The 26,375-nt window shown below is 31.9% G+C and overlaps 1 protein-coding gene and 1 long non-coding RNA gene across 3 annotated transcripts; one reads left to right on the top strand and one right to left on the bottom strand.

Moving 5' to 3' along the window:
• Positions 1 to 5,611: 5,611 nt before the first annotated feature.
• On the top strand, positions 5,612 to 9,410 carry LOC136981955 (uncharacterized). The gene is made up of 2 exons (XR_010881813.1): positions 5,612 to 6,035; positions 9,238 to 9,410. It is a non-coding gene; the product is annotated as an uncharacterized lncRNA (long non-coding RNA).
• Positions 9,411 to 9,492: 82 nt separating this feature from the next.
• On the bottom strand, positions 9,493 to 26,335 carry msl-3 (male-specific lethal 3). Of its 2 annotated transcripts, none has more exons than XM_067278355.1 (11): positions 26,018 to 26,335; positions 20,960 to 21,042; positions 18,400 to 18,495; positions 16,722 to 16,854; positions 16,551 to 16,646; positions 13,285 to 13,433; positions 12,963 to 13,103; positions 10,791 to 11,080; positions 10,174 to 10,707; positions 10,007 to 10,091; positions 9,493 to 9,939 (listed from the first exon to the last, which is right to left on the bottom strand). In XM_067278355.1, the coding sequence occupies exons 1-11, from the start codon at positions 26,177 to 26,179 to the stop codon at positions 9,852 to 9,854; spliced, it is 1,857 nt and encodes a 618-aa protein (XP_067134456.1). In that variant the 5' UTR covers positions 26,180 to 26,335; the 3' UTR covers positions 9,493 to 9,851. The 2 variants fall into 2 exon arrangements, with proteins under 2 accessions (XP_067134456.1, XP_067134455.1); XM_067278354.1 differs by having other exon boundaries at positions 16,551 to 16,649.
• Positions 26,336 to 26,375: the final 40 nt, after the last annotated feature.

The raw sequence follows: 26,375 nt of genomic DNA on the forward strand, positions 1-26,375 counted from the left end.
TGGATTAAATCTATTTCCATTGTGAAACGGGAGCTTAAAGTCTTGATCTTCTCCGAGTCAATCGCTTTCAATAGTGTCAAAAAAAGTAGTTTTTAGTAATGATAAGGAATGATGCCGGCATATTTTCCTTGCTTGAACTTGAATTCTTGATATCTTCAGGTTCATCTCTTTAAATATTGTCAAAAAACTAGTTTTTTTTGAAAGAATCTAGCCATTTTTTAACCTCATGCATCACTTTTTCAATTACACCATCATTTTAACCGTTCAATTGAAAGGAATTGGTATATAAATTTACAAACCGTAAACTCTTCACGCTCCATTTCCTCAATATTGACGAAGATCAAGTTTAAATTTTGGAAGTTTCTTCAAAGAAAACAATCAAACCTTTCTGAAATTGCTTGAAGGAATATACGAATGGAATAGTAATGCGTTTACAGGTTCGGCCTCTTTAACGTGACTGAAGAAATTGTTCTATAAAAGTAAATTTTTTGAGTAGAATTACTTCTTAAATAATTATGTTTTTTTAGGCTCAATATACTCAACATTGGTTATTTCATAAACTTTAAATTCCTGAATGGAATGGTAATTATTATATCGATTCTCAAATGAGATAATTTTTTTAGTCTCGATTTCTTAATTTAACTCATTTCGAATTTACATACTCTTTCTATCTTGGCCGGCACTAAGAAGGCCTTTTATATGAGTCTAGATTCACAAGGAGCGGCTGGATGGTGAGGGATGTGATAAATACATCCAGACCCACCCGCTCATTAAAATTTTTGAGTTGATCCCGATTCGAATCCGGATTCTCTAGAATGGTGAAGACTAATATTGTACAACCGAGCAGCCCACTGAACACTGATCGTGGGTTCGCGCCTCAACAACCGGGCTAGCACATGGAGTTTTCCTGATTTTCTTCTCGGGTTTAACACTTGAATAGCGGCCAGTTTCCTCCTACTTACAATCCTTATCCATACAGTCCTGTAGAGTCCAGCGTGATCCGAATCAAAGGCACCATTCGAACCCGGATCTTCATGAACCAAATGTGTCTTATCCTCTCACTATCCGACCATCCCTTCATTTTTGTGTCTAAATTTATAAATATAAGACTCTTAAGTGAAATAATATCGAACCTTAGAATCATTACAATCTGTGATAACTATTGGAAGTTCATTGTTATGAATTATTTACACAAAATTATAAATATGATTCATTGAAATATGCGTACACGAAGGTGGAGTTCGGGGTGGAGATCCTACTCGCCCCACCTGAGGTCGGACATGTTTGGAGAGATTACATTATTCTTATTCATTCCTTCGATTTACATGTTGCTACGATACCAGGATAACAGGTTTTATATATCGGCGAATAAATATATGACTCATTAAATCACGTTTAAAGTAGGATTAAGTTCAGAAATTCCAACTATGAAAACGAAAATAGCGAAAGTAAAATGCCGTATATCAGCCCTGGAAGACTTCTAATTATAAAGTTCGTTTGATAATAAGGTTAATTAAAAAAGTTAAGTAACACGAAACCTATTAAACTATCGATAGGATCAACTGTTATGATACCGATTGTCATTCGTGACCTGAATTTATCCTGTTGGGTTTGAAGATTTTGAACCGAATTTATGTCGAATATAAATCAAGTTCATAAACAAAAAATAAAAAGATAATTCTATAATAATTTTTAAGAACACGATGTTAAAGATTTGAACTTTGAGGATGATGGATCTTCCGGTTTTTTTATTAGAATCCTTCAACTGTTTCCTCTTCATCTAAGAAGATTCGCAATTTATTAAGGCACTTTGTTATTTCATTAATTAAGAATCCATTTAAGGATTAAAGGCGAAAGAAAAGTATAAACCTTTTATGGATTACAGCACTTTATTTTCACTTCTAACGAACAGGTAGGGACTTTGAACCTTGGTAGTCACGTGCGTAGAAATCCCACTCGTCCCGGGTTAATATCCGTCAAAGTACTCGAAAAAATCTCGTAGCATCAAGACAAGTTTCGTAACAAGAATCGAAATCGATTCCGAATATTCCTCCTCCCCCTTCAAGTAATTATTTTTAACAGAAATCCTTAGAAAACAGGTGGATAATCAGTGTATTCTTTGAACAGGCAGATCTTTAATTATGCTTAGAAACAGGTGGATCTACAAATTTCGAAACAAAGTTAAAAATTGTAAAGCTTTTTATGGATGAAGTTTGAAAAAGGTTGAAATTTTAACTTTAAATGAATACAAGAAGGCTTTTGTGCGTGCTAATGAGATTAACCGCTTACTTTTGAATTTTTCGACCACGCTTGCACCCACTTACGGCTCCACGTGACCGGGATACAAGGCAATCTTTTATATTTACATTTTTCTGATTAATCGATTTTAGCTTTAACCATTGTATAATTAACAGTTGATTAAACAGTTGGAATGGAAAGATTTGTAATAATAAACCATAAATAACGAAGATTTCAGCATCTAAAAACAGCAGTGACGTGTCACTAGATCACACTTTCCAACATAAATCATTGATAGTATCATCCTTGAACCCCCCTACAACAATAATAACGCGATAAGCGTTATTTTCATTGATGTTTTCGTTGGTCAAAAGTACCATTGTGGGGCATTTACTTCCGTCAACAAAAAGGAGGGATTTGGATTAATTGATAAAATCGTAGATTTGATCGATCAATGCCGAAGAGTGATCTGTATGATTATAATCGAAGATTAAATCAGTTTGCCCTATTTAAGCCGAGATTTTGTGGTTGTCAAAAATGGATATCGCAACAATTAAAATATTTTTTTGTTTCGTTATAAGAAGGAATATCAAAACGGCAAGTAATTTTATACCCTGATTAATCTAAAATAAAATTACTGTATACTATTATCGGCGAGGGCATATATTATTACAGTAAAACCTCAATTATGTGGCACCTTCGAGTCATACAATTTCTGTGAGGTGGTAACTGAAGTGACCTTCTCTTTCCGCCTTGTAGTCAATAGGAGGGCCTTCTTAGCAAACCCATTATGGGTTCGGCCAGGCTCGTAATGGGGTGGCCGGGCGGCGAGGGAGGGACCACCCCACCCCAAATAATTCATGGGGCTTTTCATCCATTTTACCTTAACCGTTCGGTCATCCGGTCGTTTACTCGTTCGTTAATTAATATAAGAAGAGAAGTTGTTCTTATAACGAGGAACACATGTTATTTTCTCAGAGGAGAGGATAAAATATTACATAATTTATAGTCACATGAAATTAATACGTTATTTGTTTTTGAAGTACTAAATGATTATGCAACTTGTAATGCGGTGAAACTTAATTTACTTGTTACTTCTAACTTACTTGTTTTTTTATCAATAAAACAGTAAACAGGAGAAAATAAAAGAGATAAACTTTTGAATTTTTTAACATAAAAAATATGCTCATAAAAAACATAAAAATACGGATTTAATTGATTACGTGTCACTTATAGAGCTTTATACATTCACTGATTAAAAATTTATGCACCGAAAGGAAGACGTTGGAATCGAATGAAACTAAGTGTGAAGGTAAGGTAATGGCGATGGTAATAAGTGATTATAATAACAAAGGTACAGTTTCCTGTGAAACAATGATACCATTTAATAGTTTGTAGGACATTTTGTGCGGATACATGCGGCGATACGATCATAGATAAGATTGCCATAAGTTTGAAACCAGAAATCGGACATTGCGAGGTAGCATTGTGGAAAAAATTTGATGGGCATCTAGCATTAGATTTGCAGTAGATACTCTGGAAAATAAGTGAATAATTCTATTATAAACTATTATAAACTAAAACTAATTTTATTGAATTATTAATTATGGAACATGTGTATTACTTGTTGAACCAATCGTACTTGTTTGACTTCAACTAAGGATGGCCGAGCGGTCAAGGTGGCAGCCTACCGCTCTGGGGGACCCGGGATCGAATCCGAACGGGTCGAATAATCCCCAGGAATTTTTCGGGGGGTGGTCCGTTCGGATATGTCGGGCCCCGTCTCTCACCACCCGGTCGCCCCATTGTGGGCCTGGCCGAACCCATAATGGGCTTTCTAAAAGAGGCCCTCTTAGTGCCCACAGGGCGGAAAGAGTTTAAAAAAAAAAGAACCAATCGTACTTGTTTGACTTCAACTAAGTTTTTGTTATAAAACATGGGCTGCTCCCACTGTAGACATGGCCGAACCCATAATGGACGTGCATAAAAATAAAGATCCTCTTAGTACTTACAGGTCGGAAAGAGTTTAAAAAAGCCAGACGTAATCATTGATCCATCGTCCATGATTGCACGAAACCATCGATAATTTTGAAGCCATAGCACGCATTACAAAGGGCCAACAGAACACGCAATATATTACATAATGCTTATGAGGACAGGTGATGTGTGTATGCACGATGCCTGCATCTATTTACTGCCTTTAATAATTTGAAGACAATCCTTCACTGCAATACCACCGAATGAAGTTAATTGCATTGAAGCATAATAATTTTACCAAATGACAATTTGTTACTCTTACTTTAAAAACCCGAGCTTAATTATATTACAGTAATTTAAACTTATAATTTTTTAAACATCTGTTTATTAAATGATCATGTTTTTTTTTTTTAATATCTTATTTAAAGTAGGTCGTTTTGATAAGACACGTAAGCTTCAAATTACAGTCTGGAAAAACGGAATAACTGCATAAACTTCTGTTTTTAAAATTTAAAATTTATTAATTTACCATTAATTTATGTTATTAATCAATCTCATTCAAGAAATATCCGATTACGATGAATGTTATACTTGTTTACTGTTACAAAGTAATCGAATGTGCAATGGCGAATAGTATAAAGTATGTAAATACAGTATATTAATTTTATACACGCTTCAAATTTCTTTTTAAGCTATAATAATTTTTAAAAACTAATTTAATCCATTTTCTTTTTTATTGGTAATTAATAGCTCTAAATACTTCTTAGTTTTACTTTATAAAATTTTTTGGTTGAGATACTCGACGAAAAGTTGAGATATTTTGAAAATTATCTTAATTCGTTTCATTGATTGGTTCGAAACATTGGATCTTTCGAATATGATTGGTCGATTCGTAATTCGTCATACTTACAATGCTATTTTGAATCGAAAAAATTCAAGTCGGTAAGATGTTTTTTAAATATATTCTGAAGAATGATAGTGAATTATTAGTCTACTCTAATGATGAATAAGTCTACTTTTTAGACTAATATTTAAGTATGAGTCTAAAATTTATAAGTTTATATCCAAACAGCCCATTACTTGAGTCATTCGAGGGCGAAAAACGGTAAAATACGCTATGTGGCGACATTCAAACCCGGGACCTCCCACCAGTGGTGTAATTAAGGGGACGAAAGTGGGCTAGTACCCTGGGTGCCAATTTTGGGGGCACCAAAATGAGCCCGTAGAATTATTTTTTTTTGTAATTAACGTTGAATCGGCGGGCAAGTATAAGGTTTACCTCAAAACTGCCCGACACGGTCCTGCCTCCCACTGGAGTGGGAGCATTAATGACATATAAGTACAAAATTAAAGTTACGCGGAATTACATTAATGGTCACTACAGAGCATGACAAATTGTATTTCAAGAATGATTTCAAATATCATCACAGAAGCAAAGATCATGTGACGAGTGAATATACGGACACAATTTTTTTTTTTTTACTTATAAAATATATAAATAGCGAGGAAATATTTTAATGTTAGAATTATACATATAAATAATTAAAATTTATTTTTAAAGAAAATATTTAAAATTAGAATAAACTTTAGAAAAATTATATTTTACAATTATTAACACGAGGAGGTGTGAGTGTGGGGAAAAGAAGCATGGTCGTTCGAAGACGTAGGTGTTGTTTATGTTGATCCGTGATGAATTCCGAAAGGCTGAAGAAACAAAAACTTTTTATTCCGCAGTTAAGAGGAACGATTGCGAATAAATATAAAAATAGATTTGCATTCGGAATGTTGGGTGTAGGAACCATCTTTGGAGTTATCTGCGGGTAGGCTTCATTTCTGAATTTAAAATGCTTAATGTTAGCATAAATTTTGCTTTTATTTCAACACGAATCAGTACCCCCTACATTTTAAGCTACATTAACTTTATTAGTCTCTCCTTAGAATTAAATAAATGAATTTTATATTGTGCAGTCGTTCGATAATACACGTACCGGTGTCTTCCGCCATATTGAAAGCTCGCGCACCCATTTGCGGCAGACATGCGCATCTGCAACAATTTCTGTTTTTCCTATTTCAGTACACACTAACTTGGTGGAAGTTATAGAAGAAAAGGTGTGAATATGTTTGGTAATATAATGGCTAATAATCTCTAATGTAGGATAAACATAGCATTCAACTGCGATGACCTCTCACCTCTAGTAGTGGATAAAGTCAAACTCTGCCTTTTCTTTATATTACACAATTTATATTAGTTTTAAAGTCAAGATGATTTCCGCATCTTTTGGATCTGTTCTATTAAGTCACCTTGTCGACCGATCTGTCGGGTGTCGTCTTCGACGCATTAGGGTCGTAGGCTGTCCTGTATGCAAGAAAAATAACAAAAGGAGTGACTTTTTTCGAGATCCTACTCTTTTTCTGTACCATTGGATGATTTGCAAAAATTAATGAAAATTTATAATAATAAAAATGCATTGCGTGTTACTAAAATGAGGTTATTTGCTATATTTAGTGCATGGAGTTAATACTGTATGATATATTATGTCAAAATTTAACTATTTAGCAAATATATAGAGGTTTGCCGGCTGTTCAAGTCAGTTAAGGTGCCACTGGAGGACTCGGGATAAAATCTGGCAATTGAAAAATCTGTAGGGTTTTCAAATTGCCAGATTTTATCCCAAGTCCTCTGGTGGCACCTTAACTGACTTGGACGGCTGGCAAATCTCTATATATTGTCTGTCTTGGATTGTTGAGTTCCATCCCTCACTGTTCAGCTGTCCTCATTGTGGGCATGGCTGAACCTATTGGACTTTATATTTGTATGCCCTTTGTAATATGCATGTTAAGAGGACAGCAGCATCAAATTTTTAAGTTTTCCCTGAAAATCAAAACCTCATACCAAGTACAGTACATATAATAAATTTGGTTCGGATTTGCCCAATAGTTCTTCCAATTCCGAATACTTAAAACTGTCTGTAGTTTCTAAACTCAAACTTGAATGTATATTTTGCATAATGATAATTGAGTTGATCAAAAGTTTCATTGTTCAAACATGTTTTTTAAATATCCATTTTGCATTTCTGCTATGTGACGTGACTATATATTTACAATTGCTCCTTCATTTTTAACTTTCTGACCATAAAAAAACAATTTTTCTATTGTTCTAATGACATTATTAGCAAATCTATGCAGAATATTTTGTCACTTTACTGAATTTTTACTCAATATTTATCAAAAACAAATAAAAATAAACATAGATATTATTGAAATGAAGATTCAGTTTAATGAAATGTGTTTAAAACACAAGAATGTTGATGATTTTTCTTTCCTAGATATCAGTAAATGGAATCGAATAGGTTAATGAAGTTAATTGAACTTAGCCTAGCATGCTCGGCCTCATACCAAGAATAACTTAATTTGAAGAAATATGATAAGCGCTGTTATTATATAGGACATTTCAAAAACAGCTAAGTTTACTTATTAACTGTCATTTTGAAGCAAAATGATAGTCAGTGAAAGAAAAATTAACGTTGTACTTCAATTGTTTATTGGAAAAATATGATAAATGATACGTTTCAAAAGGCGGTGGTTGTAAAATTGTTAGCATTCGCCGTCTCGAAACAATGGTTTGTTAAGATGTAGGAAAAATAATTGTGCAGATTTTTTCCCAATTAACAGATTTGGAAATAAAGCAAAACTGAAAATTTGCAGTGCAATGAGAAAAATTTAAGAATTGGTGTTATATTATTTAAACGTTATTAAATAAATTACAGCAAATAATACCACGATTATAGATAGCAGAGGTACTAGTCACGACATTTCTCAACAGTTATTTCTGCATTTTATATTTTTGAGCTTGCAGCTGCTCTCTTTCAAAGTGTTTTCTTGAGGGGATGATCGACTTTCAACATAATCTAGCATTAAGAACTTAATACATCTTGCAAAATTCTAATGAACAGATTATGATAATCCAATCTGTCATATAGGTTTTCATTGTAGTAATTTTAATTATCTTCGATTAAGAATAGTTCTAAAACTATTTTTAAATATTTCTTATAAAAGAGCTTTAATTCACTATATATAAAAGCAAATTTCATTGAATATAAGACGTCTACCCTACCAACATGATCGGGATTCATATCTCATCCAGATTTATCAGGTACTTGTCATTATACTAAAAAGACATGGGACACATTCCAGTGAATCATGATGTATCAGTAAAGTACTTGTAGTATTCACAGACAAGCTTGTTGGTATGGTAACTGATGCATGTTGGACTCTTCAGGTCTGAAGCATGCAATATGGCTGCCTCCGTGATTAATATTGACTGAGCATAAAAACATATTACTTATGTTTAGAACATTTAGTTGTAAAAAATTAAATTTATTGACAATTTTTGTTCTCTTTATAAACTGCATCGTACAAAAAAGTGCAGATAATTTTAACAATAAAATATTTTCATTAGCATCATTAACCTTCTGTAGTAACGCTCGCTCATTTTGAGAAATCTGTAAATGCCAATATACAGCCATTTACTTCCGTCATATTGTCACATAAGCTTTTCTAACCATTTACGGTACATCGCTCGCGGCTGTGGCTGATACATACTGGAATGTGTGTATAGATTTGACACACCTACTATGATAAATTTATCCCGGATCATATGGATCTGGGCATCCTCTGAAGACGACGACGATCCGTTCAATTGTGAGTCACACCCATAATACGCAAATCAGCAGTGGACGTATAGTCGACATACTAATGACGAGAGATACTTTTAATGTAATTTTGTATTAATCGTACATTTATAGAAGTCATTCGACAAAATTTATTTAACATTTTCAATGTTATAAACACTATCAGAAACAGTTACTGTATTTTCAAACAAAATGTTCAAAATTTAATATTACATTCAAATCGAACAAAGAATTTTACAAGGATTCTTTTTTGATTTAATATTTAAACTAGAAATGTGTTTACATTTTGCTATTTTTTAAAATGTAATTTCAAAATTTCTTTTCTTTGCAGCTGTTATTGTTATTTCTTGTTTCCTTCGAAAGTCGAGGTGGATGTAAAAAAGTTCATGGTGGGTCTACCCATACCGCCTCCCGGGGACTATGATAATGAGCGATAGCGAAAATGGCCGTAGAAAATATTAAAGAAAATTGTAAATTAGCAAAATAAACTTTTGTAAATAGTAATTGTTATTAATGTCCAAATGTCATTTTATTATATCTATGAACAATTGTCCAACTTATTATATAAATCATATCAAAACAGTAATTACATAATATACAATACTGATAAACTTTATTATTCACATTTTGTCTTATGAAGAATTTTTTTTTCAAATATTCTTAGATTTTAAAATCCATAAAACTATTATTATAGATTACATGGAAATTTATTGTTCTTAATGTTTTAGTTCATTGAGAATGTCAACAATTACATTTGATGCAACTCAAGAAACGGTAAACATTTAATGAAGTTTTAACTTCATGCATTTTTACATGATGAAAGTTTTACGGTTTGTACCCAGTGTTCACTAAAAGCTAACACATTCGTAGCTAATTACAATTTGAATATGTGAAGTTTTATTACTGTACATTATGATACATGGTTTGGTTCGATGGCTACGCGTGTCATGTGCTGCCTTCTATAGGGCATCCTTCGGTGTCATCTACATATGCTGAGCTGAAGAACAACTCCTCCTTGCGTTCGGCCATGTACCTGCATTGGAAAGTAGTATGTTAAGTTTTAAAGATTCGTATTCCGATTTGAACGGCAAAATACTTACTCGAGGAAATTGTTTATGTAGTCGAGTAATGGGACCAGTTTACGATGAGGTAAGTTCATTCTGTGTATGAGTTCCGGTAGTTTGACTGCAATAATATAAAGATTTAAATAAATTAATTAGTCTGCATTGAAAAAAATTGTGGAAAATTTTCTATTTGACGATCTTACCGAAAAGACGTAGCAGATGTTGTGCACCATATAACAAAGATGGCGGAGCCGGAACGTGTTCATATATGTGCGAAGGCAACATTCTCCAAGATAACACTTCACTCAGAACTTCTGATGCTTTTGCCATGTGATAAACTGCTCCGCTGAGGGTGGGACTCGAAATGCTCGAATTAGTAGACGAAGACGATGAACTGAAGTTTGAAATGGTTAGTATATTTAATGGCGGCGGTGGATTGACCCGTTGAGTGAATGATGTCACCGTGGAATGATTATGACTGACCGAAGCTTGTGATGTGTTTGCGGAGAATGAAGAGTACGATGAATGATGAGTTGTATTTTTTGTACTTTGACGACTCGATCGCGTTGGACTTGACTGAGAATCTGTCGGTTCACACTTTGTTTGAGTGTCGGTCTCCGAACACTCTTTCTCCTGGGTGTTGCCAAAAGAGGCTTCAGTACTTATTGTAACCATCACTGATCGCAGTCTTTCTGTCGAACGTAACACACGTTTGTCAGAAACTGCGGGTTTTTCACCTGCAATTTAAAAACACAATGTATGTCTGCTCACTTTATATATATCACATAAGACAAAGATTACCAGATGCTCAAAAAAGTACCTGCTGATATAACAATTGCATCCTTAGAATGCTGGTTTCTTAAGATTTTGTACTTGGGTGAAGTGTTGGGTGAACCCAGTCCATTTTCCGTGGTAGAAAGGGGCTGGTGTGAGACAATGGAGCCATGACGATGACGAGTGGATCGAGTCTTGGATGAAGGGGAAAAAGGTGGCGTGGTAGGAAAATTATTGTTTTTTGACATGTTTTCTGACAAAGATGAAGGAGGTTCTTGATGATCTTTTGACAAAGTATCTTGAGAGGTTTGAATAGCATCTTCAGTAACAGCTTCACTATTTTAAGTAGAATAGAATAATTATTTTTGATGTATCAAAGGACTATATTCAATAAAGTTATATTAAAACATTTTGGACTTACACATGTTGCTAATGAAAAATGACAAGAAAATGAAGTTCAACCTATAGTATGCAGATTACTAAAATCACATGAAATGATTACTAGAAATTGGAGTTGGAAAATTAATATATGGTATTTATGGAATAAAACATAATAAATGGGCTCTTATTTGCCATAACAACAACATTGTAGGCCTATGTAACGTGCTTATTACACTAAATTCGTGTATGTAAAAAAAAATTATTGAAGCAATAGAGGTCCATTGTCTTTTTAATTACTCATTGATAAAAAAACTAATGGCATCCACTTTTTTTAGTATTTCTGTTTATCTATATCGTAAATTCACATTATTTATTGCCTAGATTATGATGCTACCCGAAGAATATTTCTTGCTGTCATTGAAAGTACTGTTATTGAATTATGATTGGAAATATTCAATGGCATAACAAAATGCAAAATTGAGTTAAAAGTTCTCAAAATTTTATGTAGTGTACTCCCAATTTACGGGCTTTGTTCATGAAAACCTCTCTTAAATATGGATGAGCTTTTCCATTATTTCTTATGGTTGAAGTTTTTGTCTGAGCATCAAGCCAGAACGTATTTCACAAATAAAATTCAAGTGCTACAAAACATCTATTTACCCATTGACCAATGATTCTAAATGAATTAAAATAAAATTAATGATTAGATTATTCGTCAATATAAAAGGAACTAATGTGAAACAAGAAAAGGAAATATGACATACAAACATTTCTAAATTTAATGTTAAGAAAATTGTTGTAATCACAGTTGGGAGGGTCTTTAATTAAAGATCCTTTAAGACTTGTCGGAACAAACAGTACTAGGCCTTAAAGACAATGTGAATGAAAGAAAATAAGAGATGGAAATGTACGAGCCATCTAGTCAGTGCACAAGAATTTGAATCTTGTTGCGCTTCTATCAAATATTTCATCTTGTAAGTGGAGATAAAAGAAAATGGCACATACAAATATTCTATATACAAGAATTTGATAAGTTGAGTTCACACTTGTTTATTTTTAAAAGCACAATTAAATATAGTGTTGATGCATTTGAACATTTATAATATTATATGTAAATGAACAGCGAGTTTATCAAGAGATACATGTTTATCTTTGCATAAATTTACAGTATATCTTGTTTTATACATTATGAATATACAGGATCTCCCAAAAAGAATGCTACCATTTTAAGTTACTGTTGTTATGTTAATTATTACTGAGAAATATGCATTGTATATCAATTGAGAGTAACTGTTCAAGTTTCATCTCCCATCTATATTCAAACATTTTGTGTTTTGCAGTTTGCAGAGTTGGAATCACCCATCATTGTGCAACACGAGTAATCTGCAGGAGCTGTAGAATTGTGGCTGTTGGGTAGAGGAGTGACGACGGCCATGCTGCAGCAAATATAGAAAGAATCTGAGTATTGGTTAGATGTGTGCCATGTGACAGGAGATGCACACATTGAGAAATTGTAATGGGGAAAATGTAAAACTTGGACAGTTTCCCAATGTTTTAATATAATTGCAACATTCTTGGAAAATAATTAACATAATTACAATAATTTAAAATGGTAGCATTATTTTTTGTAGCCCTGTATAAAAAAATGACAATATATTAGTAAATTCAGTCACTGGTTTCACAACAAGAATTTTTTTATAAATGATGAATAACTATTTTCTTGCAACATTATATTATATTTTCTGTATCCCTGAACATTTAAAAAAAAATAAAGATTATCTGTTTATTTGTTACAATTGAGCATAAAACAATGCTTGAAAAAATATGTATACAATACCTTTTCACATTCATGACTGGTCGACAAACCGTTGTTACCGTGCTATACTGTTTACGTTCTTGTCTATAGAGAAGCAGATGAGGTAGTGTGAAATCAAAATACACTCGTAAGCCGTCCATTACTTCTCGACACAACTGAATACTACGGATAAAAATATGAGAATTGTTATTGGTATGATGAAAGAGACTAATTTCTTCTATTACAAATAACATATTAGTTCAAGAATTTGTTAAATGAATTGCAAAATTATAATGTAATATATTTTATAAAATAGGGAATTAGAATTTTAGAAAATTTTGTTCTCTTTGAAACTCATACTTACTTGACTTCGACATCGGCTGGTATTACACATGCTCGAGAACCATGTTTGCTAGCTTTGGGAGGTGATGCACATAATAAATTTACAGCAAGATTCTTCACATAAGCTTCTAAAACTGAAACCACATTGACTTCACATGGTAGTTTTATTAACTAAAAGGACAAAAGATTTTCAAAATTTACATTTAAAAAAATTAAAAACAGAAAAATTACAAGATTACATCGGCCACTTTGCTAATGAATATTTAAGGTAATATTTTTACACCTAAGAATTATCATCAATTATTTAAGTGATAAGTACTCAATCAGTAACTCAATTAAAGAGAATTTGCATGCCATGAAAAGTCACCGATTATAAAAATCATTTGTTGAAGCTTCTTTAGCTTTATTTATTTACAATACAGTAGAGAGTCGAAAATCGGAATCAGTTGGGGACTGGGGTTGTTCCGATTAGTCATTTGTTCCGATTACCCATTATGTACGAAAAAATACATTAACCTGTCTGATGTTCAAATTTTTCTCTGTTGCGTGTCGCTTCGTGTTGAATTTTCGTCGATTTTAAGCCTAATGAAAATTTTTATAATAATAATCGAGGCTATTGTATCGTTAAAAATTATTTCTGCATTTTGTACAAACAAAATAAATATATTGAAGAATTTAAAAACATGAAAATTATACTTTAGAAGTAAATTTAGTATCAAAAACGTTCGATTCAGCACGACACAGTCTGACTGAAAATCGTGCCGATTACCAGTGTTCCGATTAATGACTCTCTACTGTATATGAGAATGAATACTACTTAATTCAATAATTGAATCCAAATGATATTAAGTCTAGTTAAAAATGAATTATTATTTATCTACCTTTGTGCATATATTAAACATATATATTGGCAGTTTCCAGAAACGGTATTTAGATAGCAGTAACATGATTCAAAATGTTTTGAGGTATTGCATATATCTGTGAGATCGGGGGGATGCTGAATAAGTCGAAACCCCTTCTCGATTGACACCAAATTGTGATTTCGGGGAGGTAGGAGAAAGTCGTACCTCCCTTTCTGGTAACGCACTTGTCAAGGATAGCTGTTTCGTCTTTTAGCGTTACACGAGTGGATAGGAGGGGAGATGGATGGGGTCGACGATAAGGCGAAGCGATATTCGAGGCAAAGAGGAGACCATTTAACAATAAAAACAAGATTTATTAAGATATAACAATGGACACAAATACAAAATCTGACTAATTTCCCTAAGTCGCGTAGGGGTCGAGAGAGAGTGCTTACAGTTTCGGTTCATACCTCATTTTAGTTCCCGACGGTTAACACCTGATATCCTCGATGTGGAGATTAATATCTGAATTAGGCACTGTTTTATATATTCGCGACTGAGCGCAGAGACGTTCGGACAGTAGGTCTGAGTCGGTGACGACGAGCGACGGCGTTTGTCCGGCGGATGATACGCGACTCCCCGAGGGGGTGGAAGGAGTGGCTTTTATAAGTTTTTGCCTGGGAAATCGGTCACGTGATCGTAGGTGGCTGACGATTTGTGTCATAGGTGTTCCCGGGATTCAAAATACGTGACGAATTCGGACGTTAAGTGTAAACTAAGGTTGCAAGATCATCTGATCTAGTTTAAGAACAAAGGATTGTTGACGGTTATCTGGCCGGGGACGCATAGTTTCTCGTCCAGGGCCATTTTTCGACAGGATGTTTATACTAGAGGAAAATTCCTAAAACGAATTATTACAAAAAGTGACTCTGATAAAATCCAGATCTCACGTATCAAATATTGAAAAAATCACATTACAGCTGTCAACTAAGAATGGTTGGAAAGTATCTGTTTAACTTCTCTCTAAACAAATGTAAAAATGTGTTATTATTTGTTATATAAATAATACTATTGGAAACTAAAAAATTAGTTTGTTTAAAAAGTAAAATAATTTATTAGTCTACTCAGAGATGATGAGACTTCATCATATATTAATATTTAAGATCCAAGTTTAGTCTTAAGTTGTTTCGAAAGAAAATAATTTAAAATAAAGAATTTATTTCTCATTTTCTTTGTCAAATGAATAAATTTCAACATCCACAAAAATATTTTTAAATGACTTTTGACTGAGAAATATGTGATTTTTTCACTTTTATGCAATTCTATCAACCAAAAATAATTTTAAAATTAGTAAAACCTTCAACTATATAATATTAAATACAATAATATTTATTAATTATTGATAATAAAATAGACAATTTACAATTTCAAGAGAACAGAAATTTTCATTATAAATAATGACTATGAAAATTCTAAAATTTCAGTTTTTTCAAATAAACGTGATTTATTTCTGACAACCTTCAAAGTGTTTTAAATAATTCTATTACTAGCGAAAATGAGGCTGAAGTTTTAAATGCGAAAATGTGTACGTCAGACGTTCAGTGCCGCTTTCCTGTAAGACTAGAAGTTTGACAATTGTGTTTGGAATGTCGAGCATGATTCCACTGACATTCCAAATACCATTGCAAATACCAAGCAGCGCTGAACGCCCGACGTACACGTTTTCACGTTTAAAACTTCGGCCTCAACCTCGCTATTGATAAGTTTTTAAATCTCACTACAAAGTGTTTTTAAAGTTGAACATTTAAAAAAATTGCATATAAATATGAAAAAATGGTCTAACATTTTAATAATGAAAATAAAAAATTTATAACTTTATTTCATTTTTGAGGAAAATATAATAAAATCTTTCATTTGGCTGTTATCTTACCAAACTCCTATTTATTATATGTAGAAAATCCTAACTTGTATAAATTGCTATCTTTCAGGCTAATAATTAACTAGCTTAGTGAAAGTAAAAATTATTTTGTTGTTCTAACTTTTCTCTTGTTAGAAACTAAATGCTTCCGATACTTCTCTTGATAGTTTATGCATTGCCAAATTTTATAATGATTATATTCATATTTGTCTTTCAATGTAAAAAACACTCTACTGTTAAAATTATACTTCCATTATATTTTAATTACAAAAATATTATAAAATAGTTTCAAATTCGAAATGATTAATTTTCTGAATTCTGTTGAATCTATTGTTAAACAGAACATAGAGACAGCAGCAAGTAAATGGTATTACGCCATATTTTTGAAAGTGTAAAATATTATAACTGATTTAATGTTGACTAATGTATTAATAAAGCCAGCATTAATGAATCACTAGTTAATTCATTACGTGGTAATACAGGATATATGTCAAATTTTACTGTATCTAATAATGATTTAAAGCTTACCTTATTTTTCTGAGTGATAAGAAAGCAATCGTGTTCCAATATTTCTTTCAAAGTATTTGGTATAGTGATATTTACAGTTTTTTCTCCATCTTCTTCCTGCTGATTAAATATTCATTTATATTTAAAATTGTATGTTATAATTAAATAAACTAAAGTGTTACAATAACCTACTTGATTAGATTCTCGGTCTGATGAAGAATCATCGCTCTCTTTAGAAATGTTTTCTTTTCCATTTTCTGTAGAACGTTTCTTTTTCAGACTGTCTTTGATAATAGCTGGTAATTTCCTTCGACGACAACCTTTTCTAAATTCCAAATGATAAAGTTATTATATATTAAGAAATTGTCTAAATTTTAATTTTTTAACATTATTATTATCTTATTCTCATGCCATTATAATCATTTACATAATAAATTTTGAATAAACAAAAATGTTGAGAATCAACTAGTGAATCAATACATTCAATTAATGTGCATTTCTCTAAATCTTTTAAAATTTATAATTAACATTTTGTATAACTGTAAGCAGTGAATTCTCACTAATCCAAACCAATTTTTTGTTTTCTGCTAGATCTTCCAACTAAAATCAGAAATAAATTGTGAATTACTGTAGCTTTTTTGACTTTCTTTTCTTTAAATACAATCCCGTTAATCCAAAAGACTCCCATATGATAATTAATTCAGATTACTCAGAGTACACTCTAATTCTATAATTGTTTTTTAAATCATAAAAAATAAGCAAAATTATTCTTTAAAATAGCATTCGATAATAATAATAAACAATATTTAATAAATTAAAATATAATTAAGGATATAGCGTATGTGAAGAAACTAAATATGTATATTATTATAATAATAAAATTATACTTGATCTATTATATCAATAGATATTTAAATTATTATTAAAACATTATTATGCTCCAGTACAATTTAGTTTTTTAATAATTGTAAACTTTATTTTAAATTTTGAAAAACAATAATTAAATTTCTATAAATTAAATATATGATAGTGTTTATTTTGAGAGGAATGATGTTTCTATTGAAAAAATATTAGCAAGGTTGAGGCCGAAGTTTTAAACGCGAAAACGTGTACGTCGAGCGTTTAGCGTCGCTTTCTTGTAAGCCTAGAAGTTTGACAGTGGCGTTTGGAATGTCAAACATGATTCCACTGACTTTCCAAATGCCATTGTCAAACTTCTACGTTTATAGGAAAGCGGCGCTGAACGTCCGACATACACATTTTTGCATTTAAAACTTTGGCCTCAACCTTGCTATTTTATTAATTAAATGTGTCAATAATTAATTTTAATTAGAATTATTAATATTTATAATAAATAATATTTTCCGTCTTTTACTGTAATTGCATACATCATTATTTCTAAAATTATAACAATAAATATTAACTTAAAAGATTTATATAAATGTTTAACTGGTATTTGAACCTTTCTTTTTATAAATTGGAACATCTACTGAGGTTTAAAGGTATGTAAAAATAGCTTAAAAAAATGTCACTGAAATTCTTCACTAATCATGCATGACTCTAAATATCTTATGAACAGAAAGAGGTTTCAAGGTAGAAAAATAGTAGAAAATAAATGTCTCTGACATTATTCTATATATTAATTACTAAATGTCAGAATCATTCATTTTCTAATATTTATTGTTTGAGTATTATTAAATTATTTCTGCATTTTTGATTCGTTCTGTTAATAATAATGGCATGATTAATTTTCCTTATTATTATTTAAAAGTAATAAAAATACTGACCAAATAGAATTATGTTTCTAATTGTAATGAATTGGGTAATGTGTATAAGTTTAATAAATATTAAAAATGCAAAACATCCTTACAATTTCTGTGCAGCTTCTTCTGCCAATTTTTTCTGTAAACTCCTATTCTCTTCAGTATCAGGAAGAATGAAATCTTCTGAAACACATCGATCCCAACTAAAATAAAATACATATTAATAATTATTAATATCTACTATTGTCAATTATTTAATTATCTTGACTAGATTATAGTTTAAAAGAATTAATTAATTATTAGTTTAATTTAATGTAGAAGTTAGTGTAATAACATGATTATATTTTAAATCAGTTTTTAAGTTGTTTATGTATATATATACATAACATAATAATGCATGTAAATTTCAGTTATATCATATTTAAGGTATGTTATGTTTCTATGGAAACTTCATTCAGATTAATCAATCAATAAACAAGACAGAAAAAAATTTAAACCTTAAATATTTTATGCTGGATACAAACCAATCATTACAAATAATAAAAACTAATTTCGAAATTTAAAAAATTGTGCAACTTGCTCCTTTCATTTAACAGGAATTCTACTGAAGCACCGATGACGATACGTTTTATTGACTCGGTCGCAAACTATAACTTGTGAAATTATTCTTACACTTTACGATAAAAAACGTTACTGAATGTAAGAATAATTTTGGTTTCTTGAACTTCACAGTTGAATATTTAAAATAAAATAATAATAATAATATATTGTTGTTATAAAATTCTATAACTTATGGTTTATTAAAACAAAAAAAGTTAATAATAATATGTAAGATTTGATGCTAGTATTTTAAAAATAATACTGAAATGAGTAAAAAGCTTATCGTTCTCCTGATTTCCTTACTTCTGCACAGTGAAATGGCTTTTTTTTTTTTTTAATTAAATTTATTTATCTATTTTTAACATATAATTTTAGTTATTTTTTTCTTTAAAAAAGTGAATTGTATTTTTAAAATAATGATGATTTAACAAAATTTATATTTTGATTCGTCAAGTTTTAGCAGAAGAAGGAATTTGTTAACAGGAATGTATACTTACAGAAAAACATGCGTAATATTTTTTAAATTCCTTTAATAAATTAATATACAAGATTTAGCAATACTTTTGTATTGCTAAATCTTGTAAAGTAAATTTTATATCTGATATATACTACTGTAGGTCCTACATAAATACAATCCAGTTTAGTGTGTCTAAACCTTGACTGATTTTAATGATGTAATGTATTATATACATTTCGAATTATGTTTTGAAGTATTATAACAATTTTAATGTTTTGATAACTTGAAACAGTGTCATATTCTATTTCTATTGTTTCTCAAGCACAATACAGTGCAACTTAACGATCACTTGGCTTCCTTTCATCTTTATTCTAGTTGACTTGAACCAGAAGAGCTTTAAAAACAATCTTCCCTGCAAAAATGTCTTTTGTTTCCACATCAATAAGTTCATAGCACTTGGCAAAGGCATCCTTTCCTAAGAATCGTCCAGGTGAATACCTCTTTTTTGTGATCAGATTGATCAAAAATTCGGGTATTTCTCTAGTTGAGACCTCTTCCTTCTTCTTAGTAGTCATAATACTAAATGTTTAGTTATAATAATGTGTAAAACAAATTACTTTAAACATATAACCTTCTCCGACTAGCTGATATCTGTGGAGCTTTTTGAATTTTCCAACTCATTTTGATGTTGTAATGTGAAAATTAAATATAATTATGAATTTATATTTTAATTTTCATAATAAATTTCAAATAAAATTTAAGAAATTTTGTATCAAATGTTAATTTCTTAATTTTTCTTTCAAGATACTGTTTTAAAAATCTGCTATCAAGTTTTAGTAAATTTGTTTAGTACTTTCTAATACCATTAATTATACTTTAAATATCACCTAACTATTTAAAAAATTTTAATTATAGACATTTATACTGAAACATTTTATAAATGAATAGTATTGACTTTCAAATTACAGTGAAAAATTATCATTCGAACTTAATGGACCAGTCTTTTGGATAATTCAGAAATTCATGTGTTTGCGTTTCAGGTACATCAATTATTGCGCATTTAAAGTTTCATAACAATAAATATTATAATGTAACTACTGTATTTGAAAGTATATTAATTTACTCAAAATCTAATGCAATGTTACATATATATAACCTGGTTTCGTGGTGCTATAATTGACAGATGATATAGTGATTTCCAGTTACACGAAAGTTTGGTTTCTGTGTATTATACTCCATGATATGTACCGTACAATGCTACACATGCCAGATTTTTTTTTTTTTGAAAACTATTTCATATAATCAGGTAATTGTGCTTCTACTGTACATCAGGAGCTCATTTTTCAAACTCTAGTGCATTCATCAACATCAATGTCACACATGCTATGCATAAATATTGAGAGTATTAGTGTCACAATTTTAAATATTTTATGATTACTATCATGAAATAAAGCTTTTATTTTAATAGTCATATTTTTAATGTTACTGTAACTGAAAAAAATTATCTCAATAAAACTGTTCAAAACTATCGTAAACTTATATTTAACAGATATAATGTGTTTTATTTAGTTATAAATGTAATAAAATCTTTATATCTATCTACTACAAACCTGCTATTCCAGCCATAAAAATGGATGCGATATTCAGGCGCTTTCCTTCCTTTACTATCCCTGCTGACTACGAGTTCAAGAACCTAAATACATCGCAAAGAAAAATATACGAATTTTAATTTTGCAACAAATATGACTCGAACAGAAAAATTTAAATAGGACCGTAGTACATTCGTCGTCCTTTTAAACAAAACTAAAACTATGTAAATCGTTATTAATGACAAAAAAATTTAAATTTAAAACCAAATCGTTAAAGACTTAAGTCAATTGTAATTCATTTTTATGCTTTTTAATTGTATTATTTCCATAATAAGCAAGGCAGCCATCAAATCACATTTATAAGTTCTCCTTTCTTAACTTGTTATTTAAAATAGAACTGATGTAAAGATGAAGGTAAATATGAAATTTGTCGACGTACTGACCGTGGCAAAACTAAACCAATAAGCTTATGAAAGTTTTAAATAATTTAACATGCGTACAGGACCAAAACTACATTTGTTATTGTAAATATTTGAAATAGTGGCGTATCCTCACTGTATGCAGATGGATTTCATATTTACCTTCATCTTAATTTTGTAAATTTAAATATTTCATTTTCATTTTCAATGATTGAGTAGATAATGTTTGTAATTTTCTTAAATAGCTGCCGAGAATAATTGTTATTAAATTTTACATGTCACAAAGTTTCAAATTTAAACGGCTTTCTATCATTCAAATACATATAATTTACATAGATTATGTATCGGAAGTTAAATCAATTGGAAACGTGTTTAAAGAATTGATAGTAGTAATGATTAGAATTTGAATAAATATAAATGAATACGAGTAATTTAATTAACAGTTCCGAATTACAGAAATATATATTCATGATAGGATTTTGGGGCAAGAACATAAAAATTTAAAGCAAATTTTTCAATTAATGGTTGAATTCCTTCAAGAAAATACCAATAATAAATAAGAAATGCATAAATATTGAAATCTGAACTAAAAACTGTCAGAAATTATGTTTAAAGAGAAGAAATGCTCTTAAAACATCAAACAAGAAGCAAGATAAATTACATAAAATCACAATACATAACAACATTGTCTAAACGAATTCATAAGATTGACATTTCTGTTACAGAATCAAATAATTTTAGCTCTCGTGGCTTAAAAAAAAAACACAAAATACCATAAACGACAACTCCACAAACCCAATTTTCGATTAAAGCCAGACAAACTGTCGAATTATTGAATTATATTGCAGGATATAATAAGGCCTATCTATAGACAAATTACTTTGTATCTAATTATTAACTTAGCAGCCTTATTATAGCTTAATAATTCAGCAGTTCATCCAGCTTCACAAAATACTGTTAAAAATGATTATATTATAATTCTGATGATAAATGTGAACTCTCTTATAGACTCTTACCAAATTAAATTATGTACATTGTCAATATAAATGCATTGTTCAGCTACTACTTGCATACATACATTTATACAACCACTTCAGTCTAAGAATCTAAAGATTCGAATCGTGTTTATTGCCCCAAAAAAACTACTAAATAAATAAAACCATAAAATATTTAAATTTAATTGAAGGAAGTAACTCATAAATTAGTTTAAGCACCAAAATGACCATAAAAAGAAAGCAAAAGAGATTAATATTGCAATTTATAACGACAATATCAAAATAAATCCATAAAATCAATACTCGCGTTACAGAGTCCAGTCTATATACCATTTACACTCGAAATAACATTGAAAATCATCGTATTTACGATCATAATTAACACAAATCGTCACAGAACCTTAACAAACGAAATCACTACAAATTTCCAACATAAATGCTGCATATAACTTCTACTTGCATACAAACCCAACGCTCTAAGAATCTAAAGATTCGACTCACACACGAATCAACGTTTCCATTACCCCAAAAAAAAAAAATTAAATAAGTGAACAAAACTGTAAAACATTTAAATTTGACTTTAAAATATGCTCAGAAATTAGTTTAAACATTAGAATTTCCGTAAAAATGAAGCAAAGGGGGCAAAAATTACAGAAACATCACAATCGACAATGCCAATATCGAAAATAAATCCATAAAATCAATACTCGGATTATGGAGCCGGATCCATTTAGCACAGTGGTTCTTAACCTGGGTTCGGCGGAGGTCAACCACCTGACGTCGTGACGTAGAAACCGTATTGGTTTCGAAAACTAATGCTACATAACGTGTGTTCTATTGGGAAACTAACTTCTCTTACTCTCTAACTGAAACGAAGTGAAGAGGTCCCAATCGAATACACGTATAAACGACCTGCAAGACGGTCAAGCACACACCCGACTCATACGTTCGTGATGAAACACCCCACTCGGCTATCATTGGCTGCAGGTGATCACGCAACATCGCTTGGCCTTTCTATGCTGCAGGAAATTTGGTGCGCCCAGTATTCAAATTGTGACTGTCGTGATTGTACGTCGTGTGATTTCTTTTTTAATATTTTAATCCCTTCATACTATGTCGAGCAAAAAAAGAAAGTGGTCGGACGAATATGTACAATATGGATCCACATGTATAACGGAACGTGATGGGAGTCAGCGTCCTTGTTGCATGATTTGCGATGCCAAGTTGAGCAATTCTAGTCTAGCACCGGCAAAACTAAGAGAACACTTCTTTAATCTTCATGGAAATTACAAAAATACAACACTCGCTGAATTCAAGGTGAAGAGGGCCAGATTTTATGAAAAGGGTAGTCTGCCTGTCCTCGGATTTGTACCCATCGATAAACCGATCCTTACAGCATCGTACGAAGTCGCTTACCTTATCGCAAAGCAGGGCAAACCACACAATATTGGTGAAAAACTCATAAAACCAGCCGTGTTGAAGATGGCGAATATCATGCTGGGAAAAGCGGCTGAAGTTAAGTTATCCCAAATTCCTCTTTCAAATGACACCATCAGTGACAGAATAGACGACATGAGCAAAGATATCTTGGCCCAAGTAGTTGCAGATCTGATTTCAAGCCCGGCAAAATTTAGCCTTCAACTCGACGAAACTACAGACGTTTCCAGTCTAAGTCAGCTTGCAGTATTTGTGCGCTATGTGAAAGACGACGTTATAAAGGAAGATTTTTTATTATGTAAGCCTCTTACAACAACAACTAAGGCAGCCGATGTACAGAAACTTGTGGATGACTTCTTCAAAGAAAATAATCTTTCGTGGGATATGGTTTCTGCAGTTTGTTCGGACGGAGCTCCAACCATGCTGGGAAGAAAGTCTGGTTTTGGTGCGCTAGTGAAAGCCGATGCATCACACATCATTGTTACACATTGTATTCTACACAGGCGTGCGTTGGCAACAAAAACCATGCCTCCAAAACTGGCAGAAGTCTTAAAAATTGTAGTGGAATGAGTGAACTATGTGAGAAATAGTGCTCTGAGGCACCGCATCTTCAAGGAGTTGTGTAAAGAAATGGGGTCTGAATTTGAGGTACTTCTGTACCATTCAAATGTTCGGTGGTTATCCCGGGGACAGGTTCTGAATCGTGTTTTTGCCCTACGTGAGGAATTAGCCCTGTTTTTGCAAGAGCACCAACATGGTCATGCAGATTGCTTCAAAAATTCTGAATTTATTCTCATGTTTGCGTACATGGCTGATGTCTTCGCAGCTCTCAATCATCTGAATCAACAGATGCAGGGCGGTGGTGTCAACATCATCGAAGCGGAAGAAGCCCTGAAGGCGTTTCAAAAAAAGCTACCGTTGTGGAAACGACGAATAGAAAACGGTAACTTTGCAAACTTTACCCTGCTAGACAAATGTGTAAATAAGAATTATGATGTGCCTGGAATCGGAGATATTTCTGTATCAGGGAAACTGAAGCACGCAATTTCCATGCACTTAGACGAGCTTGCAAAGTCTCTTGAAGGGTACTTCCCTTCAAGAGAGTTATATCCAGCATGGGTGAGGCAGCCATTTACGTTTGATGTTGAGAAAACAGATGTCAATAATACATACCTGGATGAAATCATTGAAATTCAGCAGAGCTAGGTTCAACAGCAACTCTTCAAAACAACAACGCTCTCATCGTTTTGGTGCCACCAAATAGTAACGTACTCTGCTATTGCAAAGAAAGCTCTGGAGATTTTGATACCGTTTGTGACAACATATCTTTACGAGCAATCCTTTTCGAGGATGCTGGACATTAAAACGAAGAAAAGGAACAGACTTAGTTGTGAAAATGACATGCGAGTGGCACTTTCCAAGGTAAAGCCTTGCATTTCCAAACTGGTGTATAAAAGGCAACAGCAGCAGTCACACTGATTTTAAATTTTGTTCTTTGTTCTTAATGTTTTGTTCTTTGTTCGTAATGTTTTGTTCTATAATGGTTTTGTTTATTTTGTGGACCAATAAAATATATACGTATGTTTTGAATTTGAAAAATTATATTTTATTTTTCCAATTAAAAGAGGTTCAGTGAATGCTCATATGAAACTGATGGGGTTCGGTACCTCCAGCAAGGTTAAGAACCACTGATTTAGCATCTATGCCTGGAAATAACGCCAGAAATCATGGTATCTGTCGCCGGAATTAACACAAACCACACGAAATCATCATACATTTCCAATGTGCGTTCAGTGTATAGCTCGCAACCATATACATACATACATACATACATACAAACAAACTCATCACTCTAAGAATCTAAAGAATCAACTCACATGTTTCTATTACCTGAAAAAAAAAAATGCTAAAGTAAGTAAACAAAGCCATAAAATACTCAAATTCGACCGAAAAAAAGGCATAGAAATAAGTTTAAGGGTGAAAAACGACAGAAATATCTCAATAAATCAATACCGGCGTTACGGGGCCCTACCGAATTATCATCGGTACCCCGAAATAACGCCGAAAATCGTCGTATCTCGACGTCACAATTAAAAAGAAGACGTCACACGGGACCCGAAACACACGAAACCGATGTAGATTTCAATTGTAAAATTGCTTGCAGGCCCCGCAAATTGCGTAATCGGAGTTAAGGGCGTATAAAATTAAGTTCTATGACGACATCTTACCTTAGATTCGTATAATACTTTAGCTTTTGTCGGATCCGGCTCGTAGCACAGGACCTTTTCGCCTTCGGAAAATTTAAATTTGACTCCTCGAGTGGACACCATCTTGTCCGTTGTCGATTCTAATCGTTTGCTCGGATCTGGATGTCGTTGTAGCCTAACCATTACGGCGTGGTCTGAACAAAAAATGTCGATTTCATCAAAATCTACCGGCTTATTTAATTGTTATATAATATAGACAGTGATTTGGGGATGTTTTCTTTATTATTATTATTTTTTTTTAATTTTATTTTTTCCTTTTTACGTCGCGATCGAGGTCAATGTGAAACCCTCTAACCTAGGTTTTTGAGTTGACTGGTGA

Source organism: Centruroides vittatus, unplaced genomic scaffold (genome assembly GCF_030686945.1).
Source record: "Centruroides vittatus isolate TY-2023 unplaced genomic scaffold, ASM3068694v2 contig_799, whole genome shotgun sequence".
Taxonomy (NCBI): Eukaryota; Metazoa; Arthropoda; class Arachnida; order Scorpiones; family Buthidae; genus Centruroides; species Centruroides vittatus.

Excerpts from the sequence above, each read along its gene's own strand:
- msl-3 (XM_067278354.1), bottom strand. The coding sequence starts at position 26,179 with ATGGTTAGGCTACAACGACATCCAGATCCGAGCAAACGATTAGAATCG. Across the intron at positions 13,434-16,550 it reads TTATCACTCAGAAAAATAAG|TTAATAAAACTACCATGTGA; the intron begins GTAAGCTTTAAA and ends TTGTCCTTTTAG. Across the intron at positions 11,081-12,962 it reads CCAGTCATGAATGTGAAAAG|TGAAGCTGTTACTGAAGATG; the intron begins GTATTGTATACA and ends TACTTAAAATAG.